Source organism: Panthera tigris, chromosome A2 (assembly GCF_018350195.1).
Source record: "Panthera tigris isolate Pti1 chromosome A2, P.tigris_Pti1_mat1.1, whole genome shotgun sequence".
NCBI classification, from domain to species: domain Eukaryota; kingdom Metazoa; phylum Chordata; class Mammalia; order Carnivora; family Felidae; genus Panthera; species Panthera tigris.
The window spans coordinates 122,753,368-122,774,823 of NC_056661.1; the positions used below are offsets into that span (position 1 = coordinate 122,753,368).

The window sequence follows — 21,456 nt, forward strand, 5'->3', positions numbered from 1 at the left end:
ATCTGTGTTTTACAAGCACTGCAGTAGGTATTGATGCCCCAAGGCTTGAGAATCATTGATGTAGTCTTTCATATTAAGAGTGTTTTTAGGGGCGCCTGGGTGGCTCAGTCGGTTAAGCGTCCGACTTTGGCTCAGGTCATGATCTCGCGGTCTGTGAATTCAAGCCCCGCATCGGGCTCTGTGCTGACTGCTCAGAGCCTGGAGCCTGTTTCAGATTCTGTGTCTCCCTCTCTCTTTGACCCTCCCCCGTTCATGCTCTGTCTTTTTATGTCTCAAAAATAAATAAACGTTAAAAAAAAAATTAAAAAAAAAAAAGAGTGCTTTTATCGTGAATAGGATTCCAGAGGGACAGTAAGAAATTCCTAGAAGAAGAGTATGAGACTGGTAGGAAACACTGAGATATATGGGAGAGGACAAATGGCCTATGTTCTGCATGCTGACCTAGGATGCCAAGGATAAATGTAAAGGATGCCTGAATTAACTGGCCTTAGAATTTTCAGAAATAACAAGCCTTAGCTGGCTGATTCTAATCTGGACCAATGTGTTACTGAGGTACTACTATTCCAAGGCCAAGATTGGGGGCATTTACTGATGAGTAGGAAATGGGTCCATTCTGGGACTGGATTGGCTGTTCTCAACCTCCAGGGAAAGACTCAGAAATGGGAGAAGAGTTACTGGGGCCCTGAAAACTGCAACAGCCCCTGCTGAAGAGGGAGGGATGCCTGTGAGCAAGCTCTATCTCCATATGGCTCAGTAAAAAACAAGATTTACTCTCCCTTGGCTGCAGGCACCACCATGATGGGCTGAGCTGCTTTTGCTATGGCACAAAGATAGAGGAGCACAGATAGGTTGTGCTTAACCAACAGGAAGATGAAGGAAGTGTGGGATGTATTTTGGGATATGAGTAGCTGACCCCATATAAGAATTCCCCTATATTCTTAAAAATTTTCTGATTCAATGACTCTGGGAAAAATCTTGGGACTCAGTAAGATTTAAACACGTGAAATACAATGTAGCCATGCAAGATTTTTCATTGCTGTTACAAGGAATCCTTCCTCATCAATTAACAAACCATCTCCGATGATTATACACACACCTTTTGGTGCAGCAATGCCAAAAGAGATTAAACAGATTAAAATAATCTGTTTTATACTGTTAACAAAAAACCAATGTACAGATGAGTGTGTATGTCATTCGTGTAAAAAAAAAAATGCCCTATATTTGTGATATATAAAATACTTCTGGAAGACTAAACAAGCACCTTGTAAAACTGTACCCTTTGGGGAAGGGAAATGGGTAGCTGGGGGAGAAAAGAAGGAAGAATTTCCATGATTAAAAACCTTACGTACCTTTTAAACTTGGAGCACATGCATGCATTATTAAGAAATAAAAAGTTACTACATTTAAAAAATAAATAATGAGCTTTTATTACCCTCGACAACAGAGAAAAGCCACGCTGGAGTCTCTGGGAATTCTGGGAACATTCCCAGGGGGAGGGGGAAGGCTGCAGCAGCACCTGGAGCTTCCTCAGAGACTCATTCTCTCAGTCTAACCCCCCTGGCAGAGGCAGCTGGAAGGAATCACAAACTGCAGGGATCAGTGGGAGGAAGACAATGAACACGCTTTCCTGCCTGAAATCAGCCGCTGTCCAGAGCCAGCACCAGGGAAGACACAACTCACCCTCCGGGGATCACGTCTTCGCTGGAAGGCAGGTGGGAATTCACACGCGTGACACCGAATGCCCTGCTCTCTTGGGGTCTCCAAGTCCTCCCCGATTCCACACCCTCTGGTCTGGGGCCACGGTGTCTGATTTTTGAGAGGAGAACATGGAATAGGTCAAGTCCTTGTCAGTCCGAGTCTGAACTCTCATTTGACTTGGAAGACTTATGCTTTCGTTTTTTCTTCTTCTTCTTTTCTTTTTTCCTTTTCTTATGCTTTTCTTTCTTCTTCTTTTTCTTGTGTTTCTCTTTACATTCTGAGGAGCCGGAGCTGCTCCCATCTTCATCGGAGGTGGAATCCTCCAGTAACTGTTTTAACTGCTGTATCCTAAACAGAAGTTTGACCAAAGAACCATATTTAACTTAAAAAAATTGTAGATAAAAATGATGTGAGAGCAGCAGTGAGGGTAAAAAATGTCATGAATAACCACCTTGCGAAAGACGGTACTTATTTGTGCATGTCTTCCCCATTCTTGTCCACGTCCATGCCTGTTTGACAGGACTGTAACCAGTATATGAGCCATTCTGTGTTCTTTTCATTGTCCTAAATATTTCTGCATGTTTCTCGAGTCCTTACCACAGAACTTCTAACAGATGCCTACTTTCCTTACTCACCGCCCCCAACTGCTCAAGTAATCTACCTCCTCAAAACAATTATTACTCGGCGTCACCAGTTTTGGGAAAAACAAACTCTCCCGTTTCTTCACCCTACCTTTGTTCATGTCTAAGGATCATTTTTCACAATAGCTCAGACCCTTAAAGACACTGGAGAAGATAAACTAAGCTACGGTTGGTTGCCAACATCAACTATCAGTGGTATGAGCAGGCTGGGCCAAGCCCACTGCTTTAAGCCAACCCAGACAGAACAAGGCTGGCCTGCTCATCCCCCACATACTGGCCTTTCCAGTGATTTCTCCTGCCTTCCACATATATCACAACTATATTAAAGTACCATATTTACCAAACCACTCATCTAATACCAAAATGGGTGTTTCCAACTTTATGTAAGAGGGTATTGTTATCACCAGGACCACCTCACCTTATGTCCTTTTCATGTCTTTTATTCTCTCGTATGATGTCATACATAGGATCTTCATGTGCCTTGAGGATTAGAGAAGGGTAAGGTTGGATTAGGGCTTTGTGGACTGTTAGTTAAAGTAAAATTAAATTCATATTTCACTGAAACCAGTTCTTTTTTTCCTGTGTGGTGTAATTTTATATTTAAAATTTTCTAATCCTTCTTAAGGGTCACCATCACTTCAAACTTGTGGACGTTACAAAAAGATTTTTCAATTATACAAATCCAATTTGATAAAATATAATCTGAATAGCCTTTTTAAGGATATAAACCATGGAAGATTCATTATTAAATATTACTCAAGGTTAGAAGTATTGAGGTAATTCTATGAGGACAGATGATCAAGAGATACTAAAATAAGTTGGAAAACGATACGTAAGAATGATTCATTTATAGGTGCACAAAAACATATGTATATGCCCAAAAAGAACTGTAGAAGTATACTTATCAAGCTACTTAATGCATATTCACTCTGTAGAGATGCAATATTGCTTTTGAAAAATCAATTGTGAAAAGCCCTAATGTAAAATGTCAATTTAGTTAAAGCAAATGTATTCTTGTAACATTTGTGTAATTAAAAAGTACTTGCTTAGAATATGACTACACATAGACTGAACTTTGTGGTATGTCAAATATCTTTAAAAATATCTAGTAAAAGTTTTACATATTTAAGATAAAAAAGCAGCTAAAAATGTCTATATTTGTACCATCCAGAGATATCCACTGCTAACATTTTAATGTGGTTGTTCCAGTCATCATTCATAATTTACAAAAAATTATAATCATATTATATATACAACTCTATTCTCTTTTTCACTAAGATTTTATTTTTAAGTAATCTTTACACCCAACGTGGGACTCAAACCTACAACTCTAAGATCAAGAGTTGCACACTCTTCCAACTGAGCCAGCCAGGCACCTCTTTCTCACTTATGTCTTCATGAGCATATTCCTATGATACTACACATATTTCTAAAACATGATTCTTAAAAGCTATATGACTTCTATGTTACAGTACTTATGTTGATGTGCTGGCCACTGCAGTTGTTTCCTATTTTTCTTTAGTCTATTTTTCAGTCATATAAATAATTCTAAATAATCCCTTATACATTAATAAAAATTTGTATATATTGATTTTTGTTATACCCTTAGGATCTATCCTTAGAATTTGGGTTTCTGAATTAAAAATAAATGAATTTGTTCATTTTTTGAGAGTTATGACCAATTTATCTGTTATAGTAATTGTAAAAATTGTCATTCTAGGTAGTGTTGATTTATCCAGAATATTTTCTTCAAATTTTTTAAATGAAAGCACAATTTTTAAATGTCTTAAAATCCCTGGCAAATGTTTGTGGACCCTAGTTTGATATATGGAGATAATCCCAATCTATCTGATAACAGCACAGCTGAACTGACTGAAACTGACTGGTGAATTAATCGTTGGAGGTGAGTGTAAAATAAAGTGGGGAAACGACAGATTTATTTTACTGTTATGTAAAGAGGATATATCATTTATAAACACACTTCTACTTTATAATAGAAAGATATTTAATCTTTAGACAAAGACTGGGAAACTAGAATGATGATTTTAGTTATGAAACAAGATTTTTTAAATATAATATGTAAAAGGTGACTGAATACATAACAGTGTCTTTTGGAAAAAGAAATCAGTGTTCCCAAGGCATAAGCAAATAACGCTTTAACAAAAGCTAAGTTTTTGTTAATGAACTAATCTATCACACAAATTCAGTTTAACAGAGATGTAGTTAACACTACATATTTTGGCCAAAAGCCTCTGGGAATATATTTTATGTTAACCTCCAGTCACTGGTAACTGCCTGAGTCACTTGACATTCCCCATCTCTGGTAAATGTAAATTGAAACTCAAGAGTTTTACTTACTACTCTGAACTGTTCTAACTTTTGGTTGCCTTTGATAAAGAAAGGGCATTCTTTGTCGCCTGTTCGGTGACCATACCGTTTACAACGCCAACCTAAAAGAAAGAAAAGGGATATATTTCTGTAAGATAAAGCAGTTTTACCTAATTAAGATAAAGTATCAGTAGATCATACTAAAGATATTTTTCATTAGATTCCAATTTCCAAAGCTAATGCAATTAGTGGATGAACCATGTAAGATACCAGAAAACTGAGAGAAAACAATTGCTTCCTCAAGGATCCTTTCTTTAATCTTGGGTTTTAGAAATGAGCCAAGTAGGGGCGCCTGGGTGGCTCACTCGGTTAAGCGTCTGACTTCGGCTCAGGTCATGATCCCACTGCTCATGAGTTTGAGCTCCGAGTCAGGCTCTGTGCTGATAGCTTGGAGTCTGGAGCCTGCTTCAGATTCTGTCTCTGTCTCTCTGCCCCTCCCCTGCTCATGCTCTGTCTCTCTCTCTTAAATATAAAATAAAATGTAAACAAACAAACAAACACAAATGAGCCAAGTAGTTACTAAGCAATCCTGTGCTAAAAGCAAAGTGTGATTTTGTTTTAATAGTGTGTTATGGCTTGAACGGTATTGGTCCCTCCACCCTGTCCCCCCATTATTTTGAATGTTCTAACCGCTTGTACTTCAGAATATGACCTCATTGCGAGATAGGATCTTTAGATCCCTAGGCCTGGGACAGATCCTTCCCTCACAGCCTTCAGAAGGAATCAACACTTCTTACACCTGGATTTCAGACTGATAGCCTCCAGAACTGTGAGACAATAAATTTCTGTTTAAGTCACCTGAGAGCCTCTTCATGAATGAAAGACAAGGATGCAAAAAAAAAAAAAAAAAAAAAAAGACCAATTTGGAAGAAATAAAAACATAATGAGAAGAAAAAATTAATATCCTTAGAGAACATATTGCAACAACAGAATTAAAAAAATCATAGAAGAAAATCACAGCTTTTGGAATTGAAATAAAAATCTTAACTGAAGGACTGGAAGATATGTTGATGAAATAGTCTAGAAAGCAGAAAAAAAAATAGGACAGGAAAGATCAGAAATTAGAAAATCAATCTAGGAAGCTCATCAGGTGAGCTCTAGCCCCACTTTGGGTGAGCCCCACTTTCTCTCCCTCTCTCTTCTGCCCCCTCACTCACTTGCGCCCTCTCTCTCAGAACAAAACAAAATTCTTCTGTAGTAAGAAGTTAACAGATAATGAAGAAACCTGAAAAATCAAAAGGCAGGAATATAATCACATAATTTAGATACATAGAGATAAACTTGAAAATATTTAAATTTTATTTAAGTAATCTACACCCCATGTGGATCTCAAACTCACAACCCTGAGATCAAGAGTCACATGCTCCTTTGACTAAGCCAGCCAGGCCCCCCCCCCCAAATAATCTTAAAAGAGGTTTACAAGGTTACCTTTAGGGTGAGGTGAATGGGGCAAGAAACTAGGAATTGCTATTTTTTTTTTTTTTAAGATATTTGTTGTATTCAAACAGTTTTCTCTATTTTTATTTTTTTAAGTGTTTAAAAAAAATTTTTTTTAATGTTTATTTATTTTTGAAACAGAGAGAGACAGAGCATGAACGGGGGAGGGTCAGAGAGAGAGGGAGACCCAGAATCCGAAGCAGGCTCCAGGCTCTGAGCTGTCAGCACAGAGCCCGACGCAGAGCTTGAACTCACGGACCATCATGACCTGAGCTGAAGTTGGACGCTTAACAAACTGAGCCACCCAGGCGCCCCTAGGAACTGCTATTTTTAATTATGTACATGAAGAATCTTTGTACAAGCAAACGTCTTTAAACGGCAGCAGTACCTTTTCTTCAAATACCAAATACCACTTAAGCTGGATGAAGGTGTTGCGGCTCTGGTGGGGTGGGGGCGTGCACACACAGCACTCCTGCTCTGGACCCCCCCCTTGTGGCCGTAGCTCCTCTCAGGTCACATGGATGAAACCTTAACACCACTGATTGGGGGGAGACGGGGGCAAATCACTGAGGCAAGACCCAAAGGGACCTGCCCTCCAATGCATCCCTTGTCCCTTGTGACATTTCTACAACGGAATATCCTTTCTGTTACTTGAATATTACCAAGGAGTGTACTCCAAAGGCAGCTCCGGTCCTGTGGGCAACCACTGCCCTTAGGAGTCAGAAGCCCTGGAGTCAAAGCCATGCTCTGCCTCTTAACTCAGACACTCACTAACATATGCAGCTCGGCTTCCTTAACTATGAAACGGAGATCATGCCTTGGCTAAACAGGGCTCGGTGAGGGGGAAAAAAAAAAAGCAAACACGCTTTGTAAGTCGTAACATATAACTTGTGTGTGCTGAGGAGTGTTACCTGAAACTCTCCCATACTCACACTGCATAACTTTGACTTCTTTCCCGAGTGGCATCCAAAGTCCTTTAGTTGGTGCGTGAGCCAGAAATTCCCTGGCATGTTCGTTGCCTGGTACATCTGGTATACAGTCTTCCGGCTTAGTCTCATCTTCCTAAAAAAGGAAACAACATGTACACGACGTGGCAAAAGAGCACTGGAATTCTCTCCTACCTGCTTCAGAACACAGCACTGCTGGCTTTCACATGGGCTGGAAATGCCCACGTCATCCTGTTACCCTCTCCAGTACTAGAAAGAAAGACAAATTATACCCGACAGAAAAACCAGAAATAAACATACCAGAAGAATTATATCATGAAAATGATATAGCTATTCTTAGAGAAATAGTACTAGTTATTGTTCACATAGGAATGCTTTGAGCTCCAAATTCTGACTCTAGATCACAAAAATTAGATTCTAAGATTACAAACTTTTCTGCTAACTTAAAAGCCTTGTGGAATGAGACAAAGTAGAGAATTAAAAAAGATTTCCTGAAATAATAAAAATAACCTGTTAAAATTAAAAAAATTATTATACCATGGAGATCACTTGTCATGTCTTACAATCTCATACATGCTGTATTTGACATGTGCTCTCATCACCAAATAACTTCAGTACACAATTCAGGTGTTATATTTATATTTTTTTACCTTCTGATTTTTTTCAGTTCATGTGAATATTAAATTTATAATGAAAGAAGGTTTTCTAAAAATCTTTTCATTGAAAGGGAGCAAGCAGAAAGTTGCTCTGGCCTCTAACGAGTCCTCTAAGTCTCGCACCAGGGGCTGGACTAGAGGAGCTTCCAGTCTCCTCAGAGACAGTAGTCTCTGATGACGCTCAGGAAAGCAGCAGCGAGTGAGTCAGAGATGGAGCAGAGCGGTGAGAAGATGCAGCCACAGCAGGAGACAGAGAAGGGGACCGATCGCTGAGGAACACGTGGGCCTGCCACCGTTTCTTAGGGAACAGTCACACGGTTGATTACATTGCTACAAAGACACAGGCTGGAGACACAAAGCCCAAAGTGTATGGACTGACTGGCATCTGCAGGGAGAAGCAGGGTTATGAAAAAAGATGTTCCAAACCTTATATAACAGTTTTTCATAACAAGTTACTGAGTCTGAGCACTGAGTCAAATATGTCTGAGAGAATAACCAAAGGTACAAACTTCACACTGACCTTGATAAGCCCAGGAGGAGGTTTCTCATAACTAGAAAGGAAAAGAAAAACTGCCGTCAATCATGTTAACAGGAACACAATACGTTTTAATGAGCAAAAAGCAACTAGAGGTCAAAATGAAAAGAATATCTTTAGTAAAACCTTAAAACTGCATTAGATCTAAAGCAGTTAGTAAAATATGCCCAGCAGTCAGAGATCTTATATAAGTAAACTGATGCTACACCACATCCTGCAGAGATCTAGAACTAAAATTCACTGAAATGGTAACTAACTTGGTGTCTGAGCACAATGAATTTATTTTCAAAGAAGAGAAAGCAAGAGATTGCAGGCGAAATGTGTGGGAAGACCCAAGAGCTAATCATGCTTCCAGACTGTCACAGTTGTCAGGTTATTTACCTACCATAACTTCCACTTACTCAGCATGGAGGCTCATGTGGGGAAGGCTGAGGAATCTGTTCTAACCCGGATGGAGGCAGTGCAGGGGGGCAGGAACAAAACTGGAGGGAAGGGCCTGTTGCAGGGGATGGAGGCGATGGTGATCTGTCCTAGAGGCTTCCTTTCCCATATCCCTGCAGCTCTCAGTTCAAATCCTGCCCACTCACCCTGCCTGCAGAGTGAGCCATCCATTCCTCAGTTCTGACAGCCCGCTGTGCCCATACTGACCTCACTGGACTCGGGGTGTAGGACCCCTGCATGGTGCCTGGACGACATGCTTTACTGAATGCTGCTAGAGCAAGCAGATGTATGATGTGTGGGAATGTACGTTCCCTTGGAGCTCACAGACTCCCAAGGGTCCTAAGGGTACATACGCATCATGTCTATGCTCCCAATTCATTTTCACTTCCTATCACTCTGACAAAGTGCCCCAAAAGGGTTCTGGATTCCAAATCTGGAAAATCAGCACCAAATGCTTGTGTTCATTTAAACAATTATTTTTTAGATTGAGATACAATTGGCATATAATATTATTATTTTTAGGTATAATCACGTTGATTTTTAAGTACTGTCACACAACTGGCTATCAAACACACTGGACACACCCCCTTCCCTCTACAAAAAAGCAGCAACTGGAAAATCATGTGGGACAACTGAACATCTTAGGTCTTGTCAATGACTCTATAAATAATATTTTGAGAGGGCATCTGGGCAATAGGCTGTTTAAAGTTGTGATTTGAGAGGTGTCTGAGTGGCTTAGTCAGTTGAGTGTCTGACTCTTGATTTTAGCTCAGGTCATGATCCCTGGGCAGTGGTATCAAGCCCCATGTTGAGCTCTGCACTGAGCATGGAGCCTGCTTAAGAGTCTCTCTCTCCCTCTGCCCTCTCCCCACAGCTTATGCAATCAATCAATCAATCAAAATTGTGTTTTGACCCTAAAAGTTTGGAAATGTGGGAGTCCCAAACTGCTGCACACAGGTAGTGGGTTCAGAGATGATTAATTTTCTGAATTTTGTAGAGTGAAAATGTCTTACTTTTAGCACCAGGAAAACATTAATAAATGTTAAAATGGTAAATCATTTATCTAATAGTCAAATAGATATCAACTATCCCAAAAGGAATGTAGGACAATACTGCAAACAGTTTAAGTTAATAAAAAAAATGAGTAGGGTAAAGTATTTGGTGTGCTTTTATGTGTATATATGGTGAAAAGGAGACTATATGTACATACATATAAACACAGATATGCCTTGTTATGAATAGCATACCTCTGGAAGAGTACCTGAGGGAGGGACCTTTAGTTTTCATTATTTATTTATATGCAAATATATCAACTCAACGTTTTTCATTACAAAAGAAAAATGAAATTAATGGCATTGTCCTTATACCTATGCTGGCATAAACCAAGGAAAAATTAGCCTCTGAAGGAAAATCCAAAGGTAATTTGCGATATGAAAGAAAAAAGGGCCAAAAATATGCTATTAGCAGCTCCCTTCTGCTATAGAGTTATATAGGCAGCATTTTTGTTTTAAAGTTTTAGTGTTATTTCTGTAATTTTTTCCCACGAATTAAGTCTTGACTCTAGCTCTATTCAACTTGGTATTTTCCTCCTAACAAAAAAGAACGGGTAAAATAGGTGAAACTAAAGTTATCAGGCAATATTGAAGGTTCAACTTAAAAACTTACTCCTTGCAAAAGTAGCCAGTCAACAATTATGCCAGGCATGGTGCTAAGTATCAGAAGAGAGAACTAAGGGCATAGAAAACTTGCTTTTGCCCAAAATCCCTAGGAAGAATGAGGCACGGTACTCAATCCATGGATTTATTTCCCTTGAGTAAAGAACATCAAACTCATTACTAAATTGTATTATTTTTGTTACTTGATTCTCTGTATAACTGTGCAACTGTCTTGATGGAGAGGTTTGGTTTTTTTGAGTAGAAAACCCCCACATTGCAGGTAGAACATTTTTTAGTTCAAGATCAGTGTGAGTGGCCTTTGGAGGTGTTAAAAAGAAAACCACAGGCCCAAAATGGAGCCAGTTAGGCCAGGTCACCAAACTGGGCCTTAATACAGACTCTAGTTACAGTTTCAACCTCACCCATAAATGTAGTCTTCACCTTCAGCAGTAATTTTCTGATCAGTACCAATAAACTAATCTGTCATATGGGCCCTCCTACCCCCCAAGAGAAAGATGAGGTAATTTGCAGGATAAAACTCCCTGTTCTTCCAACTAAGGCAAAGTGACTTTGCCTGGAACAATTGTTTCTTTTCTTTTGCTAATAACTTCATTCACCACCCTACTTATAGAAATGTTCCGTTTTGTACAACTCTTTGGAGCACCTCTCTACTTGCTAGATGAGATGCTGCTGGATTCATGAATCAATTAATAAAACAAATTAGATTTTCAAATTTACTAGGATGAATTTTTGTTCTTTAATACAGGTAAAAAAAAAATTTGGTTTGAATGGACTCATTCTCACTGCTGTGTACTTTGGGACAAGTTATTTAACCCTTCAGAGCCTCCATTTCCTCATGGGTGAATATGTCACAGCACGTATGTAAAAGGCACTTTGCAGTGGTGGCTCCTTCTATTGAAAGCAAGTTGCTCTCAGCAGTCTCATGAGGCAGGTCAAGACTAGAGCACTCGCATCACAAAGACCAAGAAACCTTGGAAACCTTGCCATCCCAAGCCAGACTTCACATCTTTGTGTAGATCTGTAGCTTTGTAAGGATTTGCCAGCTGCTTCTAAGTGGAGGTGGGCATCAACCTGACAGTGGACTTCCCAGACAGCATCCCCAGCTGGGTTTACTGCCTTTCTTTTTAAAAATAATTTATAGTCAAGTTAGCTAATATACAATGTAGTCTTGGCTTCAGGAGTAGATTCCCGTGATTTATCACTTACATACAATACTCAGTGCTCATCCCAACAAGTGCCTTCCTCAATGCCCACCTCCCATTTTCCCTGCCCCACCCCAACCTCCCACCCCCATGATCCCTCAGTTCTCTGTATTTAAGAATCTCTTATGGTTTGCTTCCCTCTCTGTAACTTATTTTTCCTTCCTTTCCCCTACGGTCTTCTGTCAAGTTTCTCAAATTCCACATATGAGTGAAAACATGTATCTTTTTCTGATGGACTTATTTCACTTAGCATAACAGCCTTCAGTTCCATCCACGTTGTTACGAATGGCAAGATTTCATTCTTTTTCATTGTCGAGTAGTTTCTAAAGCCATGAGACTCAGAGACTCCTCTTCCATATCTGGCTTCAGGGATCACTGCCTTTTCCCCATGCAGGTGGTACATCAGCATTCAGCCAAGTCTATCGTCATGTCCTGTGAGGCTCATAAAATATGCCTTATTATAGTTATTAAACTATCTTGATAAAATCACATAAGAAAAGGGCAGGCCAGGGACTCTGACCCTCAGTTTTTTCAGTATCAATTCCAACATTTTCCCTCATTGATTCCAACAACTGAACACTAAGCAGTAAGCAGCTGAATTGGGACAATCATCCAGACCTTGTGACATTCGGCATTCTTTCACTGAGTTGCAGCCACTGTTCTGGGCCAGCAGTGTATCTCCTGTATTAATAACTGTTCCTGGGTTAAATAAATTGTGCAAGGGCACACAGCCCAGAGTCCATGTGCTCACCTGTATATGACTATCAGTACATGTTTAGCTGAATCCAGTAATCAGTCTAGCACCATGTTTATCACTGGAAAACAGAAGACTCCAGTAACACTTTAAATTCAGAGCTTCAGTACAATTTGATTTAGGCATAGATATATTGTGAATCCAGTTTTCCCTAAAAATTTCCCCCCACATTGCTTATTTATCCTTATTTGTGGTAAAATTTACATACCATACTTCCCTAGGTTTTGACAACACTCTCCTCCGCAAAGCAAAATACCATGAGGCTGTGGGAGGTAGTAACAAGGACAATGACCTCACGCTCTCTCTGAGGCAGGGATCGGGTTGAGTGTGTGCAGATATTAAATGTATACGCGCTTGGTTGTTGATGCTAGGAACATCCATGTGGAGGCAGATAATTCTAAGGAGTTTGTGAGGGGAAATGTCAAGCTACAAGGCAACATTTGAGCCACGCCCTGACATATATACCAAGTTAATGGGAAACAGAGCTATAGGGTTTTTAATCATGGATTTTAGTAAGGATAAGCTTTCATCATCTGGTTTGCAGACCAGGAATCACCAGTGGAAAACGTATCCTGCCTGTGCTCAGCTGCATGGACTGGGGAGGCCCTCCTTATTTCTGGCCAGGGGCTGAACTGAGAGAGACCCAGAAGCCTGAGAAAGAGGAAGCAAATTCTGAGGCTGGGTGTCTGTGTACTCAAAGAGCATCTCAAGCTCTTAAAGGGATTTGTACCTCTTCTATAAGGGGTGATACATAAAGATTTTAGCTCAGATCTGTACATTAATGTTGTAAATCTCCAGGGAAGGATTCATTTTAATACTTCAGAACGGCTGCAAAGTATAGAAACACTTAATGATTTAATGTTTTCTTTATTCTGACCCTCTTCTTATGCACCAACTTTAAAGATCCTTCAGAACAGGGGCACCTGGGTGGCTCAGTCAGTTAAGTGTCTGACTTCAGCTCAGGTCATGATCTCATGGTTTGTGAGTTTGAGCCCCGTGTCAGGCTCTGTGCTGACAGCTCAGAGCCTGGAGCCTGCTTTGGATTCTGTGTCTCCCTCTCTCTCTGCCCCTCCCCCACGTGTGCTCGCTTGCTCGCTCTCTCTCAAAAATAAATAAAACATTAAGAAAAAATAAAGATCCTTCAGAACAGGGTGAATATCGGAGGTTACAGGGGTTAGGGAGAATTGACCAAGGGAAAAGTGAAATGCTTTTTCTTTGGCCCTTCTCTTAAGATGTGAAAGAAAACAACTGTGGTGGATGTTATATTATGGCTTATAATAAGACTTGTAATTTCCTATATAAAGGTTATAGGAGCATCTTTTCTTATAATGTTTAGTTTTGTTCCTAGTTCCTGAAATAGGTCCAAAACTATAAAGGTGAAAAGTTTCTTTTGTTAGTCATAACAAGCCCCTTTCAACCAAACTGTTTATGTTAACGGAGGTGACAAAGCTCCTAAAGATGAGGACTGGTTGCCAGGGGAATGGATTCTGTGATTAGAGAATTGGAACTTTCAGCCTTACCTCTAGGGAGACTGAATTAATCACCAATGGCCATTGATTAAGCAATCATGCCTATGTTATGAAGTTTCTATAAAACCCCCCAATAATGGAGTTCAGAGAGCTTCAAGGTTTAACACAAGGAGGTGGGGTGTACCTGGAGAGGACATGGAAGCTCCATGCCCCTTTCCATACACCTTACCCTATGTATCTGTTCCATCTAGCTGCTCCTGAGTTATAACCTTTCATGATAAATCAGTAATCGAGTAAAGGCAGTGTATTCCTGAGTGCTAAGAACTGCTCTAGCAAATTAACCAAACCGGAGGAGGGTGTTGGGGGAACCTCTGCTTCACAGCCGATGGGTTAGTAGCAACCTCAACTTGTGAGTGGCATCTAAAGCGTGTGGAAGGGAGCAGTCTTGTGAGACTGAACCCTTAACTTGGGGGTTCTGATGCTGACTCCAGGTAGGCAGTGTCTGAATTAAATTTATAAGACATTTACTTGGTGTCCTCTGAGAATAGGAGAATTTCTTGGTGGTGTTGGAAAACTCCCACACAGACTAGTGCTGTGAGTGTAATATGAATGTATAAAAGGAAAACAGGAATGTTTTTTCCTTTGCAGCAGATTAAGAATGAGAAATGCCATGAATTGTTATAGTAAGGAAAACTTTCCTTTGACTTCATCTCTGGATGCTTCCAAATAAGATTGGGATGGAGGCTTCTCTGCTCTCATCCTCACCATCATTAATCCAAAGCTTTTCTAAAGGGAGGACTTAGAGGACTCAGAGGAGGACTTAGTCCCTGAAGATTACATGGTAAATGACTGGTATAAACAGAATTAACTTTTTAGATATGGTATTTCCAGAGCAAATACTTAAAATATTTTCTGGTGGAAAGCTGTGACATGTCATATGCCCAGGCTTCTCTTAGCAAGAATAATGGAAATTTGCCTGAATTAAGCAGGTGATACAGTCCCATCAGCAGCCATTCATTAGAAACATTAATGCTATCTATCCCTTATGGATTGGGACTTAAGGGAGCTTGGAAGGGAGGAGGTAACATTTACATAAATACCCAGTAATCCAACAATATTTTCTTTTGCCATAGGAGGTGTACAAATAACAGATGGCCAAAGTAAAATCCACATTCCTGGAAAATATGTAAATGCTTTGGCATAAGTGGAAAAGGAGTGTGATGAAACTGACTACACATTTTGCAATCTGTTATTAGCAACATTTCCCTTCAATGATTCCAACAGTTGAACGCTACACCAAAAAAGTAGTCTTAAAAAGTCCATTTTACAACTGTTTCTCCAAATTTAAAGGAATGTGGTTGATGTTTTTTCCCAGGGCTGCACAATTCATTAGTTTATGTAACACGTTAAAACAATATTTCTGGGGCGCCTGGGTGGCTTGGTGGATTAAGCATCCGACTTTGGCTCAGGTCATGATCTTGTGGTGAGTCCGAGCCCCACGTCAGGCTCTATGCTGACAGCTCAGATCCTGGAGCCTGCTTTGGATTCTGTATCTCCCTCTCTCTGTTCCTCCCCCACTTGCACTCTGTCTTTCTCTCTCAAAAATAAATAAAGATTAAAAAAATTTTTTAAAAATAAAAAAATTTAAAAAACACAATGTTTCTCAAAATCTAAAGTAATATTTAAAAATAACAGATGTAGGGGCATCTGACTAGCTCAGTCAATAAGCATATGACTCTTGATCTTGGGACTGTGAATTTTAGCCCTAAGCTCCACGTTGGGTGTAGATATTACTTAACAAACAAAAAACCAGACCTGGAATAGGAGTGTGTTTGTTGTGTAGGTTGGCTTCTGTGCTGTAACAGTTAAGAAATCTGCACTCTTTATAGTTAATCCTGAGAAAAAAAAAAAAAAAGTTGGTGGAGGCCCATTATTTTGTACCATCTGTGAAGCCTTGCTATTATATCATTCAGATTGTAATAAGTTTCTCTGAGCAGTGTGAAGGCTAAATTTAGATAAGATAGGAAAAACTTCATCTTCCCAACTGGGTATGGAGAAAGAAATCTTTATTTTGCCAAGTACTTAAAAATAGTCTTGTATTTCTGAGTGCTGGCATAGGATTTCTTTTGGAAGAGTCCTTCATGTAAGCATACTCAATTCCAGGTGTTCCCACAGCTTGTTCCTATGGTGTGGAAGGCAGAAATGAAACTACCATATACCTACAGAATCTCTATTCTGTTATGTCCAGCAGACAACGGACGCTTGAGTAATACAGCTGGAGCATGGGTTAGAGCACAGGGTGGAAGACTCAAATGCCCTTGGGGTCCTGGCAGGTTTGGTGAAAGGGTAAAAAAAGGTAAGGTCAAGTGTAAGAAACTGATTAGAGGAGTGGAAAGGGAACTAAAGAGGGAATACCAGGGGGTAAACGAATTTGAATTCAATTTGTAAAAAAACACTATGGAGCTTCCGATTTAATGTGGCTGGCCAGCCAACTTGCTTGTTTGCCTTCCTTTTCCACACTCTTTTAAAAAAATGACAGTAAAGAAATAAAAAAGGTAAGCAGCCACAAAAAAATCTTGAGAGGAGATACTAGCATTGAACAATTTTGAGACAAAGCTGGGAAGACAATGGAAAGTGGAAGAAAGGGACTGACTTCTTTAGCTGGAAGAAGTTATAAGCTTTGGAAGACAAGGGTTAGGAATATGAACACTGAGTGGTTGAAACCACCAGTGTTCTCGTGCCCCACAGCCAGAAGACTCTGTGTGCCCTCACCCTTGAGAGAGACTGCAGGTGTAGTCCCCTGTGAAACTTAACTGGAGAGGCCCAGATGAGAACACTGGCATAGTTCAGAATGGGAGTGAGGGTGAGCACTAGATGAAAAATGAACTCTGGAATCAAAGCTCCCTCCTTCTCCATTCCAATTCAGGACACTTGCAGGCAGGCATATTTCTGGCACCCAAGCCTGAGAATGAAGGGTTCTTTGGACAAGCTGAACAGGCCTCAGAAACCCTCTACCTCCTGATACGTGGGTGTCTCCCCATGTAAAAGGCAGATCACAGTCTGATATCCCTATGGTGAGACTTACCAGTCAGTAAACCAGCACCTTTGCATTCTCCCTCTCTCTCAACTGCTCCTTTCAAAATAGCTTTATAATGCCTCACTCTTAATGGGGGAGATCCAAGGATCCCTACACATTAGGAAAAAACCTCTAAGTGAAAAAATCACAGGAAAAGGCAAAGAAGACACAGACAAAAGGAGAAGAAAACAAACAAAAATGAGTATCCTCAAAGATGACAGATTTGTTACTGATCAAACAACAGGATGCTATGAAAAATAGAATTCTCAGGATAAGTTCTTTAAAGTTAAAAATTGAAACTTAAAAAAAAGTGCAATGGTGGAAGGATAGGAAGATAAATCTTATAGGATGAAAAGACAGAAAATAAGAGTGAAAAGAGGATCACAGAAGTCTTAGAGTAAGAAAAAACAAAATGGTGGTAAGGAAATTAAAACAGAGTTTACGTATGTATATTAAACACCCACAAAGTATCTAGAAAAAAAAATGTGAAATCCAGTGAGAAAAATTTCACATCATGAAACAGCAAAATACTAGAAATAAAGAATTCTTTAAAGCTTGCAAAGGTGGGGGAGGTAGAACAAGTTCCTTATAAAAGAAAGGGAATCAGAGTGGCATCAAATTTCTCAGCAATACTGGGAGCTAGGATGGGGCGCCTGGGTGGCTCAGTCGGTTAAGCGGCCGACTTCAGCTCAGGTCACGATCTTGCGGTCCGTGAGTTCGAGCCCCGCATCAGGCTCTGGGTTGATGGCTCAGAGCCTGGAGCCTGCTTCCGATTCTGTGTCTCCCTCTCTCTCTGCCCCTCCCCCGTTCATGCTCTGTCTCTCTCTGTCTCAAAAATAAATAAAAACGTTAAAAAAAAATTTAAAAAATACTGGGAGCTAGGAAATGGTAGCATATCACCTTTGAAACCAAGTGAAAATTTTTCTAGCCTAGAATTCTATACCTAGCCAAACTACCTATATGTTTGAGGGTAGCGTAAAGACATTTTCAGATATGTAAAGACTCAACAAATTTACCCCTAATGCACTTTTTGTAGGAAGTTATATAATGTATTTCAACAAAATGAGCTAAAGAGAGAAAGAGGAAGACATGGGGTCCAGGAATGGGATCCAAGACAGGAGACTGATGAGGGCAGTTGTACACCAGGTCTAGAAAGCAACCAGAGTGTACTGGAGGAAAGTAGAAGGAAGATTTTAGGTTTTAAAAATAAACCTGATAAACCATATCAGATTGTCCGATATGTAGGAGCATGGAGAAAAAGTACCTTCAGCTTTTAGAGCCTTTGGAATAAAATTAGCAGGAGAGAATAAGAAATTAAGCAAATGAAAAAAATTGAGGCTCTAATTAACTAGTTAAAAAATACAGTTGTACTAGATAGCTAAAGAAATCACAGAATACCATTTGGCTCAAAAGTAAACAATATTGGGGTGCCTGGGTGGCTTGGTCAGTTAAGCTTCATACTTCAGCTCAGGTCATGATTTCATAGTTCATGATTTAGAGCTCCGTGTCCGGCTCTGTGCTGACAGCTCCGAGCCTGGAGCCTGCTTCGGATTCTGTGTCTCCCTCTCTCTCTCTGCCCCTCCCCTGCTCATGCTCTCACACTCTCAAAAATAAACATAAAAAAATTAAAAAACAAGTGGACAATACTGAATAGTTATAATAATGCTAATACCAACTGAACCAATACTGATTGAACAAAAATTATAATGAAACTATATTGGAAGGATGGACACAAGAAAGGTAGGGAAAGAGAACTAAACCCTCATTTATGTGACATTAGGTTTATAGGTAATGTCTATTGTTCAATCTAAAAGGGCAGTATAAGCGTATCATTGAGAAATTAGTTAAGTCCCAGAAGAAAAAACTAAGTTTCCTTGTTGAAACCTTGGTGCTGGGAATGTGTGGGTGACTACAGAACAGGGATGCAAACCACTATTTCTTGAATTCAGTCTTTTAGTACTATGTGATGTTTAAAGTATTACTCTAAACATTTTGACTTAAAAGCAAACAAGTCTCTAAACTAGCCAAACCAAATATGGCAATAGTCCAGAAGGTTTAAATCCCTGAAGTGGAAAAATCCAACCAATCTGGGTATCAGATGCCTGGGTTTCTCTTTGGTTTTGCTAGTTTACAGGTCAGTGTATCCTTGATCAGGTTACTTAACTCCTGAACCTGCCTTTCCTCATCTGCAAAAGGAGATTATAGTCTCTCCAATGTCTACGGGTGCTTTGTGAGTTACAAAATAAATGTATGGTGTTAACCAGGATCTGGTATCCCACAGTTAAAGACAATGTTTAACTTAGCCCTGCTAAACTCAAGCTTATTCTGGGCAAAGAATTTTGAAAATCTGCGGTGCACAGGACAGGTCCACTGAGGGCAAGAAGAGGCCAGGACTGTACCTGCTAACAATACAAGGCCTGTATCCTGCAACCACTGCCTTACTAAGGTGAAATTCAGCTCAAGGGTCATGATGAAAACAGTTGGCCAGCCTCCAATAATGCAATGCATTTTGTGTCAAAGCTCCCAGGTTAATTACAAAGGATTTGACTCCTTTGAAGACTTTTCTTTACATGATCATCTTAGTACAGGTAACAGAAGTGCCTGAAAGAAAAACGTGTCATTTATTGAATAACTCAGGGAACAGCAAACTTACGTTTGCCTTCTGGAGCTCATTACAGAGTGACAATCACAGAAAAGCACCGAAAGGCCATAAATGCACCTCCCGCCTGATGTTTCCATCTCCTCTACAACCTGCCCTTCTCCCACAGCCATGGGCACTCTCCTCGAACCCGCCGGAGCTGGCCTTGCACGGGGCCTCTTGAAGTCAGGCCACGCTGACCAGCAGGAACGGGAGACCCCGGTCCTCATTCTTTCTGCTCAGCTGGAACCGGCCTCTCCGTAGCCCCCACCCTTCATGCTGCTCAAAATCCTCAGGACTAAAGAGAACAAGTCTCCACGCCCTTCCACCTGACAGCCACCTTCGGAATCTTCAGGAACAGTCCGTCACCCCATTCTCCGGCCCTCCCCTCCGGGCCGCACGAACGGTACAGGACGGCTGGTTCTCGTCCCTCCTTCGCAGCAGATGAAGAGAATGCGGATTTGACCCGGTCCACCGGGGGCCCTCTGAACCGACACCGTGAAAGGGCACGACCGCAGCGCTCACTGCACTTGGCCGCGCGTTCAGTCCCCAAATCGCGCCCGAGCGCTTACTAAGTGCCGCCGGATCCGCCGCACCCGCCCCGCAGAGCCCCGGCCGCACGCCGACCTCGCGCGGGGGACTGGAGCCCGCGCTTCCCCTGCCGGCCCCGGCCGCTCGGCGCGCGGGGGGAACGGCCCTTCCCTCCCCGCGGAGGCGCCACTGGAAGTCGGGTGGCCGCGCCGCGCGGGACCGGAACTGGCGGCCGGCTTGGCCGGGGTCCCTCTGCCCGCGCCCGGGTCCCCCGGGGACCCAGCCTCACGCGCCCCCGCGCCACCCCGACCGCACGCCTCGCGGAGGAGCGCGGGCGGCGCGGACTCACAAGGACTCCAGGTGCTTGAGCTGCTGCAGCTGCTGCGCGTCGTGCCGCCGCCGCTTCTGCTCTCGGCGCCGCTGCAGCTCCTGCTCGGCCGACTCCCGAGGCCGCCGCGCGCCTCCGGCTCGCGCGTCGTCACGCCCGGGCCGGGAAGACATCGTGGCCCGCGCGGCTGAGGCGACCCGCGGCGCGCCTGAGGCGGCCGAGGCAGCGAAGACGGCACTTCCTCCGCGCCGCGCCGCGCCCGGGCCGGCCCCGCAGCGCCCCCTCCCGCCGTCCGCCCGGGCAGCGCCCTCCGTCTCCGCCGTGGCCTCCCGGTCCCCGCCTCCCGCCAGGCCCGCCGGCCACCTCCCCGGGCCGCGGCCCAAAGTCGGCGCTCGGAGCTCCGTGAGCCCGCCGCCTGGCCGGCCGGTGCCGGAGTTCCGCGCGCGACCCCTGGCGGTGGCGGCCAGGCGGGCGGAGGAGGCCTGCGGGGCAGCCGGAAAGCCCCGCCCCCGGGACCCTGGGAGCGGGTGCGAAGTGATTTTGTAGTCCCGGGTGGGATTAGACTATGAGCGCTGCTGCTACGTGGTGCTGGGATTCAAACAGCTTTGAAGAAAGCAAGACTCTCCATAGAAATTCTCTAATTTTCCGGAGCATGGTGAAAACATAGCGTACAGTTTATTTAGATAACTTTTGGGTGCTGGACAAAAAAGCTGTATATACTGAGCGCTTTTTATGTTGTGGTTATTGATCTAAGCCCTTAAGAGTTGCTGTTAATTACCCCTATGCATTACCCTTACCTTATTGTGTAGATAAGGAAGTTTAGGGGCGCCTGGGTGGCTCAGTCCTTTACACATCTTACTGTTGATTTCCACTCAGGTCATGGGCTCCTGGTGCCTAAGACTCCCCCAGCCCTCCCCCAGCCCTCCCCCAGCCCTCCCCCAGCCCTCCCCCAGCCCTCCCCCAGCCCTCCCCCAGCCCTCCCCCAGCCCTCCCCCAGCCCTCCCCCAGCCCACTAGGCTTTGTGCTGACAGCAGGGAGC

At 42.3% G+C, this 21,456-nt stretch overlaps 1 protein-coding gene across 2 annotated transcripts; it reads right to left on the bottom strand.

Moving 5' to 3' along the window:
- Window positions 1-1,402: 1,402 nt before the first annotated feature.
- LOC102966098 (RP9 pre-mRNA splicing factor) lies at window positions 1,403-20,637 on the bottom strand. 2 transcript variants are annotated; one of them, XM_042969627.1, is made up of 6 exons: window positions 20,439-20,637; window positions 8,288-8,318; window positions 7,097-7,226; window positions 4,698-4,789; window positions 2,758-2,819; window positions 1,403-2,046 (listed from the first exon to the last, which is right to left on the bottom strand). In XM_042969627.1, exons 1-6 carry the CDS (start codon window positions 20,588-20,590, stop codon window positions 1,848-1,850), a joined length of 666 nt encoding a protein of 221 aa, XP_042825561.1. In that variant the 5' UTR covers window positions 20,591-20,637; the 3' UTR covers window positions 1,403-1,847. The 2 variants fall into 2 exon arrangements, with proteins under 2 accessions (XP_042825561.1, XP_007090583.2); XM_007090521.3 differs by lacking the exon at window positions 20,439-20,637 and adding an exon at window positions 19,574-19,849.
- Between the last annotated feature and the right edge of the window lie 819 nt (window positions 20,638-21,456).